Source organism: Nuphar pumila, chromosome 5 (genome assembly GCF_984573655.1).
Source record: "Nuphar pumila chromosome 5, dmNupPumi1.hap1.1, whole genome shotgun sequence".
Lineage (NCBI taxonomy): Eukaryota > Viridiplantae > Streptophyta > Magnoliopsida > Nymphaeales > Nymphaeaceae > Nuphar > Nuphar pumila.
The window spans coordinates 54122191-54136921 of record NC_143253.1 but is presented as its reverse complement, the minus strand read 5'-3'; the positions used below and the strand labels follow the sequence as shown (position 1 = coordinate 54136921).

General features: G+C 36.9%; 1 protein-coding gene across 1 annotated transcript in view; it reads right to left on the bottom strand.

Annotated features, from left to right (window-relative positions):
• Positions 1-14731, bottom strand: part of LOC149837615 (hyperosmolality-gated Ca2+ permeable channel 2.3-like) — a 214014-nt gene that overhangs the window by 50146 nt on the left and 149137 nt on the right. Inside the window, exon 7 of the mRNA XM_090006148.1 lies at positions 6663-6939. Within this exon, the coding sequence (XP_089862274.1) occupies positions 6663-6939 (277 nt within the window). The remainder of the gene's footprint in view (positions 1-6662; positions 6940-14731) is intronic.

Here is a 14731-nt window from a genome sequence, read left to right as displayed (position 1 = left end):
ATACAGAAAAGAAAGAAATTAAAAATGTATTTATATATATAATAATATAATATTATTATATATACATATATGTACAGTTTTACATTTTAACAAGGTGCGCTTAATACGGCAAAAGTTGGTCGCGGCTCAGAGTAGGCAAAAGAGCTACGCCGATCGGCGGCGTCGCGAGCTCAATTTTGAGGTTGGTGACCACGTTTTTGTTCGGATTTCACCTACGAAAAGTGTTTTTCGGTTTGGTAAGAAAGGAAAGTTGAGTCCCCGATACGTAGGACCTTTCGAAGTTCTTGGTCGGGTCGGAGAAACTGCATACCGTATAGCACTTCCTCCTCAGTTTTCGCAGACACACGATGTGTTCCATGTCTCTATGTTGAGGAAGTATGTACCAGACCCCTCGCACGTGATTCGTTATGAGGCAATCGAGGTACAACCCGACTTAACTACAGATGAAAAACCGATAGCGATTGTGGAACGTCAGGAAAAAGTGTTACGCAGTAGGACAATCCCTTTTGTAAAGGTGCTCTGGCAGCATCATGGGTTGGATGAATGCACGTGGGAACCTGAGGCGGGCATGCGCCAACATTATCCACACTTATTCGGTATGTTCTAATTTCGTGGACGAAATTCTTTTAAGGGGGGTAGGATGTAATAACCGGAAGAATTAGGGCATATTTAGTCGAATTGGGTCTAGGACCTGATATCCGGACCCATAAAGGAATCAATAAATAGGTGTAAAATTCGGATTTTTATAATGAATTTAATTAGGAAAATACTCATGTATTAGGGTCGGATCCACAGTTGGACCCGTAAGGATCCAACTGAGGATCCGTTAGCACAGAAAGACCCGGATCCATGCACATGTTGGATCGGGTGTTGCGGGTCGCAGGGTTTGGACCCGGACCCGAGTGCGAGTATTATGAAATCAAAGTAAAGAATCGTGCCTCAAGCACGATTCTTGCATTTCAAGGAGGCAAGAAGGGTGAAAGGGGGAGGTTACGCCGAACGTAACCAACCCCTCTTTTCTCGGAAGGAGGTGGAAAGGGGGGGGGGGGGAGCTCGGCATTAAAAAGGAGGGGAAGCCCTCACATTCAGGGTTTTGTTTCTCTCACTCGACTTCCCTCCCTCTCACGACCGGTGCGCACACAGTGGCGGAAGCAGCCTTCACGGCTGTAGGGGGGGAAGCACCATCGGCCTGCACCTCCTCGCGACGGGAGCCTCCAGCCGCCGGAAATCACCGTAAAAAGGTACGGCTATTCTCGAAAATGGGTGAGGGATCGAACGTGGGTTCGATCATTGTATGAGGGTTTGAGGGTTGGTTTGGGGATTTACATTAGCCCTAAACCTAAAACCCCAAATCGGTGAGATTGGGGTTTCGGATCTTTAATGTGAGGGTTATGGGGATAGGATTTCGGACTGTTACGGGGGGTTTTCTTTCAAGAAATAAAAAGAGGGGTTTAGGGGTAACGGTCCGGGTTGGGGAATAAGGCTGGTCCAACCCTAAACCCTAGGATTTTCATTCTTTGCCGACATAGGATCAGTGAAGGGCGAAGACAGCCGGTTACGGCAGTCCAGTTCTTGCTTGGAATACCCCGGATTTGGGGATTCTTGAGCCTGGAAATAGATGAGCACAGGCTGGGTGTGTGTGAGTGCGTTAAGCTAGGGGTTTTTGCTATATCTTGTGTGCTCAAATTTGTAGTAGATCACGTTATATATAACCTGTTATTTTCTTTGATATTCTGAAATTATTTGCCTTGAATACAACAGGGAAATGGTAAGTTAGAAGCTGAAAAATTAGATGAAGTTGAGGGTGTGTTTAGATCATGATTCTTACCATTAACTCGATGAAGTTAAATATGTTATTGCTGCATGTATGAGGATTTTGCTATGTCTGAATTTACACATTTGTACTCTTGAAATGTGGAGGAAGTAATGGAAGATTGTGGTTGCTGTGTCAAATCTGTTATCCTATAATAGAAAAGATTGGTTACAAGGGTTGCACAGATGTTGTAACAGGCATGACAGCAGCCGCCCCGTTGGATACCTTCAATGGGTACCGATGGCTGCCAATATTAGTATTTTTTATGCCATTACTCTCTCCATGGTCGGCTGCTAAGGGTGGTTTCTTTGTATAAAGACCACCAGCCGTATGGGACTAGCATGTTTGTGTTCTTTTCTGTTTTTTTTTGTTATGGTGTATATGCAGTAATATGAGCAGGGGATGTGCTGGATGCTCTCATCTAGCTAGTCCAGACAGCAGTCTAAGTAGTGTGGACTACTTAGACAGTAGGACGAAAGGCCTGGGAATGACAAGCCTAACTACTCCTCGTAGTAGGTGCTGGAATTTACACAATTGCTGATGGATGGATGAATGATAGCATTTCATTTCATGATATTTAAACGTGAGCTTGGTTAGTATACTGTTGTTTGTCTTAATCATGAATGCTTGTTGAAATATGTGGCATGTTACATGGAAGTATGTATTGTTTGAAGCCTCATGTGCATTTACGGATCAATGTGTGTTTTAAAATGTGATATCATGCATGGATTGTTGTCATGAATTTATGAACGATGGATGAATGCATAAGAGGTAGGGGGTGTCATAGAGACACTTGTACATGGATAGTACATGCATATGGTGTGGTAATTTGTGCACTTTATTACGAAAGTGGTTTTGTTTACACATTGGCTGCATCACTTATACAACGTAAGATGGTGGCATACAACTACACTGTTCACATGGTATTCGTGGGCGGGAGTCCCATATGAGTTCTCGCAGGGGCGTATGCGAGCTTGACACTTCACTTTTGCATAGGGTGTTGCAGAATTTAGAACTGAATTAAATAAAAACATAATAAAGAACAGTGTAACTTTTGATCTGAGGTCTTCCATCTGGAGAATGGAGATCTTAGAGTTTTCAGTCCTGGGGAGGCTGTGAGGATACAAAAACTCCGTGTGCGTGAATTTTTGGTCCCGAGAACCCGATATGGAGGTTCTTTCTCCTGGCCACGGTTTTAGGGAGAACCCGCCACTTTACCCGGGAGTGGTGGTGATGGTCACAGCTGTGAATTTGTTTGGTACCAAAGGAAGTGGCACTTGTGGGCGTGGGGTGTCCCTTGTGTCCCCGACATTAGATGGGGAGGTCTAATGTTCCGAGGGTGACTCGGTCGAGGGCTAGGTTGGGACCCAGTAATAAAATACCAATTTGTGTGCTAATCTACCCTGGGAACCTACTTGACCTCGGGGTTTTTACCCGTTTGGTGTATCCGCGGGCGATGGAAATTTAAAAAGGAGAAACCTAAAGTTGTATGCATTAAATAAGGTCATGCATATGGAAAGAAAACTCAAACTTAAATATAAGATAATAAGGAAGCCATGCATTTTCTTCTTTGCACTAAGTCATGCATCAATTGAAATGATCTCTAGTTCATGCTATGGTAAATGTATGCAATTCATTTCTTAAAAGCATGTTGAAATGTTTTATTTTTGCTATGTGTTACTGTATTACTGTCCTTTAGCCGTGAGTATGAATAATCTGTTACACTTATCACAGGATCGGATGTTGCATGTTGGTTGTATCTGCACTCACTCAAACCAACATATGAAATCGTACTCATGATCTTTGTCTCACCTAATTTCCTTGAAATAGTAGTGCTCAGAATTTTGTTCTGACCCTTCTACTTCGTTGGTTTTACAGGAAATGGCGAGCAGTGAGAGATGAGCTGTTCACTATGGATGGACGAGGTTCACAATTTGGAGTGGATAGTTCAGTAGTGGCAGAGGGATTTTATTTTTGTTTTTGATTCCATTGTTTCTCTTCAGTTCTTGTATTCTTTAGTTGCATAAAGAATGGTAATAACAATTTACTTTGGTTCATAAATAAATGGTTGGTGTTGCTACTCATTGATGATGATTGTCAGTACTTTGTGGTGATGGGATATCCAATGGAAAGTGGAACTGTGAGGACCCCAGATCCTTGGGAAGGTTTTTGTAAAAAAAAAAAAAAAAATCGCATTTTTGAAAAGGAAGGAGTTGGGGTCGTTACATATATATTTATATACATAGAGATACATTTACATATAATATATTATATGTACATATATCTCTATATATATAAATATATATATTTATATAATTTTACCCAAAAAGGGTATTCTTGTAATTTCACTGTTTTGCGCATATTCCATTTGGAATATGTTGTAAATTTTCTTTTTTATTTTCTTGTAATTCTTTTTACCTTTTCTTTTTATTTTTTGTTATTTATTAAAGTGCATTGGGGGTCCCCCAATAGAGTCGTTGGGGGCCCCCAACGGTCACAAATGTGACCGTTGGGAGCTCCCAACGACTCCTTTGGGAACCCCCCCTTTGCACCTTTTGGCACTTGTATAAATAGGGGTGTTCCCCCTTGTAATTCCCAAGCTTGAGAGTCTCAAGCATTGGCTTCCATTTTATGAAATACATGCATTATTGCATGTTTATTATTTATACGCTTTTTGAGTATTTTGTTCAAGTGTTGTGAGAGTGCTTTTGTGCACTTCTTTTATAAAGTTTTTATGCTTGTATGCGTATTGTCTCTTCGTAGACAATTTCACATAGAATACACATTTTTTATTTATACGCTCATGTCCATGTATATATATATATATATATATATATATATATATATATATATATATATAGAGAGAGAGAGAGAGAGAGAGAGAGAGAGATTTGGACAGATCTGACCATCGCAACGATGGGCAGATTTAGAACCTTTGTTCGTACTGTACGATCTGGATGGATCTATCCACCGTATTAGTGGATAGATTTAAAGAGGGTTCTTTGTGTACAAAAATAGACAGATCTGATAAAAAAATTATTAACACATGATGCTGGGTGTTTGTTAGAGTTGGGACCGGACAGATTCCTCTCCAGTCCCAGCCGACTGTTTGGCTGGGACTGAGTCACTGTATAAAAAAATAATAATAATAATAATAATGGTGAGTGTTGCTGCATCCCTTTGTCTTATGTAATGTTTTTCTATTTATTTCCTTGTTAATGTTTAGTCTATCTAATTTAGTTGCTTAATTTCATGTCATGGTATTTTGTGCATGTTACTCGTTTTCTTTCTAAAATGTGTGTTATTTTTAGCCTTGGACCAATTTCCCTTTGTTGCAGTTTGTTTGTATTGTTGAATTGCAGTGCTTTGTGTTTTAACTTTTAACTATTCTTTCATCATTTTGGTTTATTTAACTGGTCGCTCTGATGTGATCCTTTTGCAAGACCTGTAAATTGTTATAGGAAGCTACAGATTAGTAGTTGTCTAACTTATACTTGTTAAATCGGACATGATAATGCTTCTTTGTATGATGTTAGAAAACCATAATCTAAGTGTGCTGTACAAGACAATCCTCTTGTTTGCCAATGCTATCTTTTGGTTCCCTTGACCTTTGTCCAAGTGTTCACCATATAGAAGTGACCATGTAACCGTGAAAGTTGGTTCTGGTCTGTGTCAATTTGGGGATCGTTACAGAATCACTTCTCGCTCCTGCTTCCTCGACTGGCAACTCTGGGACTAAGCATATTGAGATAGATTGTTGCATTGGAACCGCTAGTCGGATAGTGGATTGCTTCACTAAGAGCTTCCCCTTAAAGACATTTCAACCATTTCTTTTTAAGCTTGAGATGCCTGTGTTCGCATCATCTCAAGCTTGAGGGGGAGTGTTAAGGAATGTAATACTCATCTTACAAGTATGTGTATGCTACCCTCTTAGTTCTGTAAACATTTTTATTATAGAGGGGTATTTTTGTAACATAGAGTCATAGACATAGGCATTATAGTCAACTGTTTTTGTTTTATGGTGAAATCCTAAGGGGACGTCCCTTATATGTTATATCTCTAATTCTTTTAAAGGTAATGAAGCCATTGTTTTTCTCCCTTCTATGCCTCTTCACTTATGCTCCTTCATGTTTTCATATGCAATATGATAAAAGTTAATAGGCATGAATCAACATGGAATTTCTGAATGAAATCCAATTCCAACCTTAGTGTTTAGAAGAACTCGTGGATCGTTATCATCAGGAATGAGTCACAGGAGCACATATCAACAGCAATCCTCAGCACTATCTGTAATTCTAGAATTCAACCCACCATATGATCAAAGCATAACAAGTTTGGTCAGTCCCTGCCCTGTGCAAGGGTGCCAAGGTGGGATTAAATCCTGACATTAGGTTCACTCCAATTATGTTGAATATAGATAGGCTCCACTTAATCAAAATTAAGTATCTAAATCTAAGTCTAGAAACAAGAAGTCTATTCATTTGGAGCAGGTTATACATAATCAACGTTAGGATGGTTTTGGAAACGGAACATAGTCTAATATATTACAAAATGTGACTATGTAATATAATTTGAGTTATGCATTTTAATTAAGCTTGTATTATGTTAAACGGAACATACAATGTATGCAAGATTTTGGGCAAATGTATAATGGGATATGTTTGGTGGAATCCTTCCATATTGGTTTCATTTTCTCAACATATTTTAACTCAGAAATGTAGCTTCCATAAGGCTTAAAGTTTCATATGTATACCATATAAAGAGGGTAACTATGCTATGAACAGCATGAAACAATGTATCCAAAGATTTACATGTGGTAGTATTAAGAATCCTGTGATGTTGGCCTCACCTGTGCTGGAACCGCAACTGCCAACCTATCCGGAATATTTTTGGGGTCGAAAAATACATTAAGTTGGCTAGCAACAGATCCAGATAGCACATTTGCAAAGAAAATATTCCATATGGTGAACCACAGTACTTTGCTGCAGGAACTTTTTTCTATCTGACTGTGGGATATATATCCTTGCATAGAGGAGAACAGCTTCATGATGGGTGGCACGATGGACAAAAACATCAAAAGTATAAGACTGGGAAGATATCCTGTAATAACCTGACTTACAACGGTTCTGCAGAAAGGTTTCAACCAATTTTTAATATACGACTCATTCATTTTTGCATGAAATTACGAACAAAAGAAACATATATAAGAAGTATGGGAGCAAAAACATAATAATCTGTTCACAGAGGAAGCATATCAGTGAATTTCCATTCCTGAGATGTGAGAAAATAACTTCACATAATTCAGAGGCCTCTTGTCTTGAGGTGCAGCATCTAAGGAATTACAATGACAAAAACACAGGCTCTAGTTTACCCATAAGTTCTAAGAAGGCCCCAGGTGCAGTTTAAACATCACAGTGGAGTTCCAGGTGGCTTTATAAGGAGAAATAATTGCTAAGGCAGCATATCTTCTTCAATGTCATGTTCACAAGATGCAGACACTTATTATTAACTTTTTTAACTGATCAGCCAAAATCCATGCATTAAAGGCAGAAGATTACGTTTAGAGTACTTAATTAGTAGAAAGGAATATAGATATGTCAAAAAAGAAATCACAATTTACTGATAACAAATGTCATTTTACTGTAATCTGCTCTCTTTGTTATTAGAACTCATTACTTATTATTTTTTTTTTTTTAACTGAGAGCTTTATTCATTAGAGGAAGGGTACAAATAGGAGACCATAGTAAATGTGTCACCAGCCAAAAGTGAGAGAAGGCTCATTCTATGTCAAATACACTAGGTACCCGGTTGATGTCAGACCCTTAAAAGCCTAGTTTCCTTGGCATTGACTAAGGACTCAAAACAAAATATAAAAAAAATAAAAATATTATTAAAATGTTAAAATTAGTATAAAACATATAAATCATCTTTTGACTGTAGCTGGATAGAAGAAGGGGATTGGGGAAGAACAAGTTGAAAACAAGAGAGAGGGAGAGAGAAGTATCTTTTTGATCATTTCCTTTTCTTCCTCTTGCCCTTTTCACACACACACACACAGATCCAAATTATAAGAAACAAATAGAAGCCACAATTGCTGAATTTGCACCGTGCAAACTTTTATAGAGGGGAGGGGAGGGGAGGGGGAAGGGAGAATGGTAGTGTTTTGCACCTCCACCTCATTTCATCTTTTTGTTTGTCAAAATGAAAACAAAAAATTGGACCAAAATGGTCCTTACTGACTAGGCAAAGTCAGCGACTTGGCCAACTAGCAGGCCTACACCTAGATCGACTAGGCACCTAGTCAACGGGCTAGGCGAGAGATTGACTACAGTGAGCTCACCATTCAAAGCTCACTCTAGGCATGTGATTGAGGCAAAAAAAGTATCCTTATCTGAATGGACCAAAGGATTGATGTTTGAAGAGAGGTCGGATTGTTCAAATTAACATTGTTTGTTCCTCTCAAGCGAAATATGCCACCACCAGGGTTGGACATCAGGCTGGGTACCCGGCCCGACTCAGGTTGGGCTCGGGCCCAAGTTTGAGGAACCTGCCTGAATAAAGTCGGGCCGGGCCCAACCCGACAACTTATCGGGTCAGGCTTGGGTGTAATACCTTGTAATTTCTGAATCTTTAAAATTTAATTAATGGCATTTTATACAATTATAGCAAATAATAATTTAATACTATTATAAATAAGAGCTAAGTGGATCGTGGATCCTAATTGGATCATGGACCTTGTGGATGAGATCCATGATCCATGGCTTATAATTAGCTTTAATTTTTAAAGCTAATTAGAATATGTATTATAATAGTAGCAAAAGAAAAGAAAAACTAAATAAAATGTGGTAGTTAGCTAAAAAAAGTTAACTTGTTATCTAAGATAAGGAAAGCCTTATCTTTTCTAAGGTTTTCTAAAGAGGGACATCACCTAGGGAAAACTCGACTTAGGTGGATCCCCTTTTATAAATAAGACGTGAACTCCCCGCTCTCAAAATTTGTGGTTTTTGAGAAAGGGAACAGGAGAGAGAGAGTATTGGTGAGAGGGAGAGAAGCAGAAAGTGAGAGGTGGCTGCCAGTTTTGGCGTTCGTAGAGGAGGAGGAGGCTATCAAGTCTTTTGGAGGAGCCTTTGTTTGGATCATTAATCAAGGTACAGGTATTCTCCCATGACTCAATAGGGGGACGAGCATGAATTGAATCAGGCATGGGTTTTTTCCTTAAAAACAAATAGGTATATAGATTCGATAGTTCGATTTTTTCTGGATTAGATGCATACTCAGGTGTAGCACATATCAATCCTCGTAATTTTTCTTTTTTGTGTTGAACATAGATTGTAGACATTGGGGTATCCTTTTCTGTTGATATGTATGCACAGATTCTTTTTTTTTATGGCTCATGTATCGGGTTGATAAAGTGTGTGCAGATTCTTGATCATTTAAGTATTGTCTGAATTAGGGATTCATGTATAGATTCAGATCATACATAAATCTCCTTTGTTCTTGTACCTGTATGGCCTGTACATGCATAGATCTCGTCTTGTTCTTGTACCTGTACCGATTTGGGTTCTCATGGGTTGAGTTTTTTATTATTATTATTGCCAGTGTACAGATTATTTATTTTTGTATTTCTGCATTTTTTGATCCTTGATAAGACATTTTTTTGGGATTTAGACTGAACCAGTGTTGTGAAAAGCGTTGAGGCGTAGCGAGGCGCTCCACCAAAAACCGAGGCGAGGCGTAAAGCATAAGCCTCAAAAATTGTTTTTGAAAACTTTAAAAAAAATTATAAAAAAATATCTAAAAATACAAATAAATAAAGAAATGCTTTATTGAAGAAATAACAACCAATAAGAAATAGAAAATCTCAAATAAGTACTAAAAAATATGAGATTAACATATAAAAGTAACTAAAAACTGATTACATAACTGAAAAATATATGAGATTAAGCAACAAAAGTTAAAATATACTAAGAAACTGATTACATAACTGGAAAATATATGAGATTAACCTACAAAAGTTAAAATATATGAGATTATTCTAAAAATTATGAGATTAACATATAAAAGTAAGTTACTTTTATATGTTACTTTAAGTAACATATAAAAACTGATTACATAACTGAAAAATATATGAGATTAACCAACAAAAGTTAAAATATACTAAGAAACTGATTGCATAACTGAAATAACTGGAAAATATATGAGATTAACCTACAAAAGTTAAAATATATGAGATTATTCTAAAAAATATGAGATTAACATATAAAAGTAAGTTACTTCTATATGTTACGTTAAGTAACATAAAAAAACTGATTCCATGAAAAATATATGAGAGATTAACCAACAAAAGTTAAAATATACTAAGAAACTGATTACATAACTGAAATAAATGGAAAATATATGAGATTAACCTACAAAAATCTTGTTGATTATGTCTTAGAAATCTTTATATATATATATATATATATTGTGCCTTGAGGCACAGAGGGCCATGCCTCAAGGCGCGTTTTTGATAACACTAGACTGAACTGAAATCGGTTTAGAGGATTCAGAATTGATTGAACTTAATGATTGGTTTTAGGCTGAGATCTGGCTGGTCATGACTGAACTCAAGGTTCTGTTCAGAAAAAAAAAAGGAGGGAAAACCCAAATGCACGATGGGTTTGGGTGGATCAAGATCAGAAAAATCGGGTTGACCGATTTTCTGATGGGGTTCCAGAGTGAACCCAAGAACCTGTCTCAATCCTGTTTGACGTCAGGATGGGTTGAGCAGAAAAAAATATATAAACATTTACCTCAGTCCATGTTTTTTGAATCTGTGTACTGCAGCCACTTTGAGATCTAATTAAATTGTTTGCTTCTCTGAGATGTGATTTTATGTTATCAGCTACTTTATTATCTAACTAATTTTGTTTATCGCACATACTTCTAGAATCTGATTACTGTTCAAACTTAGGTTGTAATATCTCGCAAATTTGAATCTATTTTTAAATTTAATAAATATGATTTTTATTTAAATAATTATATTTTTTCGAAGTCTGGAATTAATATAATATATATAATATATGTATATTGTAATATATAGTGGCTGATGTTAAACTGGATCCCAATATGGATCTTGGACCCGTTGTCAAGATCCATGATCCATTTATAATAAGATAAATTAGTTTTAAAATTTAATTATGTTAGTGATAAAAAGAGTAGCAAGATAATATATATATATATATATAAGAGTTTTAGTTTAGAACAGAGTTACCGGAAGCGCCTAGGCGTATGGGGAAGCATGCCTCCCCGATACGCGCTTCAGAAGCGCAAAATGTCGCGCTTCCGAAATGCGTGGGGAAGCGTCCCCCTTTTTTGGGAAGCGTGCTTCCCTTTTATGGGAATCGTGTTTCCCTTTTATGGGAAGCGTGCTTCCCATTTATGGGAAGCGCGCTTCCCTCTCGCTTCCCCCATTTTTTCATTTTTTTTTATTTTTTTTCGCTTCCGGTTCGCTTCCTAGGTTGCTTCCAGTTCGCTTCTGAGACGGTTCGTAATTTTCTTCTAAGTCCCACGGTTCCCGCTTTCTAAATTTTTGAAAGTGCCTCGCTTCCCGCTCCCGCTTCCTCTACTAGTAACTCTGGTTTAGAAAGATTTTTATTTCCATAAGGAAATAGAAGACTTTCTATTTCTAAAACAAAAAAAAGGACCTCTAGAGAGGAGTCCTATTCTGTTTGTAAAAATCTCTATAAAAAGAGATTTTGTGTATAATCACAACACTAAAAACACGAAGTGTGTACAAAACACAAAGGAGAACTCCCACAAATGCACAAAGGCACGGATACAAATGCACAAGGGCATAAAAAATATCAACTTCAATATATTGGGTCCAAAGAGGGGCTTTACAAAAGTATGAAGAAAAGAGAAGGGGAGCACCCCTATTTATATAATGTTGGAGAAGTGGGGGGGCTCCAACGTCTATGTTGAGCCCCCCCCCCCCCCCCATGTGACACAAAATACAAAAAAGAAAGACTAAAAAGAATAAAAGGACTAAAAAGAAAGCAAAATACAGTCATATTCATAAATAAGAATACGCGCAAAATAAGAAAAGACTAAAATACCCTTTATCGGGTTTTGAAGATATATTAATATATACTTAAATAGATACATATAATATATATAATATATATATATATATGTATATATATATATAAAAGGATCATTACATTTTAACACCCCCCCTCAAACTTAGGGTGACATAACCGAAAGTTTGCCAAGAAGAAAGTTAAATCTTGGTGAGCACAACGCTTTGGTAAAGAAGTCTGACAGCTGGTATTCTGATGTAACATATGGGAGGTCTATGGTTCTTCTCAAGTTTTCCTCACGAACATAGTGAAAGTCCATCTCAATATGCTTTGTGCGCTCATGAAATGTGTGATTTTTGGCAATATAGACTACACTTTTATTATCACAACACAGTTTTGTGGGCCCTTGAACTTGAACATTCATATCCTCCAGCAAGCTGCGAATCCAAATGATCTCTATGGTAGTAGATGTCATGGCTCTATATTCGACTTTTGTGGATGAAAGTAAGACCTTTTGTTGGTTCTTGGATCTCCAAGAAATTAAATATTCCCCTAAAAAGATGCAAAAACCAATGGTTGAGTGACGATTATTCGAGTCACCTCCCCAATCAGAGTCAGTATAAGCAATTAAATTCAATTCAAAAGAAGAAGATAGAAATACCTCCTTGTGTACCGTACCCTTTATATATCTGATGATGCAGAGAATGACACTCATATGAACTGTAGTAGGTGCATGTTGAAATTGACTAGCAACATATACAACATGAGAGATATCAGGCCTCATAATGCTGAGATACGTCAAAGCTCTAACCAGTTGCCTATAAGGGGTGTGATCTTTTAGGGGAATCCCATCATCAATCTTCATCTTTGAACCTATTATTTCAGGAGTTTCACAGACCTTATCATCTATGATACCTGATTTGTCAAGAATCTCATAAGCAAGCTTAGTTTGAGACAAAAAATAACCTCTGTGAGAGTAGGCAACCTCAATTCCCAAAAAATATGTTAGAAATCCCAAGTCTGACATTTCGAATTTGGAAGTCAAGATAGATTTAATACTCTTGATTCCTTTGGTATCATTATCTATTATTAACATATCATCAACATATAATAGTAATATAACAATTCCTGCATCAGATTTCTTAACAAGCAATGCAATGTCAGTATAGCATGAATTGAAACCATTTTCAGTCATTACATTGTTAAACCTATCATGCCAAGCTTTGGGAGCTTGTTTCAAACCATAAAGAGCTTTACGAAGACGAAGAACTTTATTTTTAGGGATTTCTATACCAGATGGAGCATCTATGTAGACTTCTTCATTAAGATCATCATTTAAGAAGGCATTTTTGACATCCATTTGGTAAATATTCCATTTTCTAATGGAAGCAATGGTTATGAGGCATCTGCCAGTAACCATACGAGCTATTGGAGCAAATGTTTCTTCATAGTTAATCATGTATTCTTGGCTATACCCTCTAACTAATAGACGAGCTTTATACCTCTCAAGAGATCCATCACTCTTGGTTTTGACTTTAAACACCCATCGACATCCTATAGTTTTCTTTCCATTGGGAAGCGTTTGAAATTCCCAAGTGTTGGCTTTCCTAAGCGCTTTTAGTTCACTTTTCATGGCTTCTCTCCATTCAATACAACGTTTAGCATCTTCAAAAAATTTGGGTTCAAAATATGAGTGAATGGCACTTAAGCAAGACCGATATTTAAGGGAGAAAGATTCAAAGGAGATGAATCTAGAGGGAGCTTTTCTAGTTCTTTCGGCTCTCCTAAGATTTGAATCATGTGTGGAGATAGATTCGCTAGGTTCACTATATCGTTCAATAGCACTTCTAAAGGTGTGTCTATCTCTATGAGTATAAGTGATAGGGTCTCTAGATATATTTTCTTCTTGAGAGGTAGCAGGGTTAGAATTATTGTTGATTTCAACTACTTCATTGTCACTGTTATATTTGATTCATCATCACTAGAGATATCATCATCTTTAGATAATAGATCAAAGAGAAAGGAATAGTCGGCATTTTCTAAATGAGGTTTATTCTTTTCAAAATCACTATCATTTTCCAAGAATGTAACATTCCTTAAGACATATAACTTATCATTCTTAACATCATAACATCGAAAGCCTTTTTTGGTTTCGGAATAGCCAAGAAAAGCACAAGGAATGGCTTTTGGGGAGAGTTTAGCATTTTTATCTATAAGGACAAAGCACTTACAACCAAACACTCTTAATCTACTATAATCGGGGGTTTTTCATATAGAACCTTAAATGAAGAAATTTTGTCTAAGTTTTTGGATGGAAGGCGATTAATAAGACAAACAGAAGCAAGAGCTACCTCGGCCCAAAAAAATTTTGGAATACTTTGAAAAATAAGAAGGGTTCTAGTGGTTTCAATGATATGCCTATGTTTCCTTTCGGCCAAACCATTTTGTTGTGGGGTCTTAGGAAACGATCTTTGATGGATAATACCATAGTCTTCCAGATATTTTTTAAATTCGTTAAGAGATATTCTCCTCCGAAATCGGTCCTAAATATCTTTAAATTATTATTAAATTGATTTTTGATCATTATATGAAAAGATTTAAAACATGAAAAAACTTCATGATTATGTTTGAGAAAATAAATCCAACAATATCGTGAAAAATCATCCACAAAAATCACATAATAGACAAAACCTCCCTTTGATATAACGGGTGTCAGTCCCCAAACATCCGAATGAACAACTTCAAAAGGCTTAGTGGTAAACATAGATCTTTGTTCAAAAGGCATACTTCTCATTTTTCCAAGAATATAATCATTACAAGAGAAGGTATTTTTACAAAGATTTTTGGTAAAGTCCAA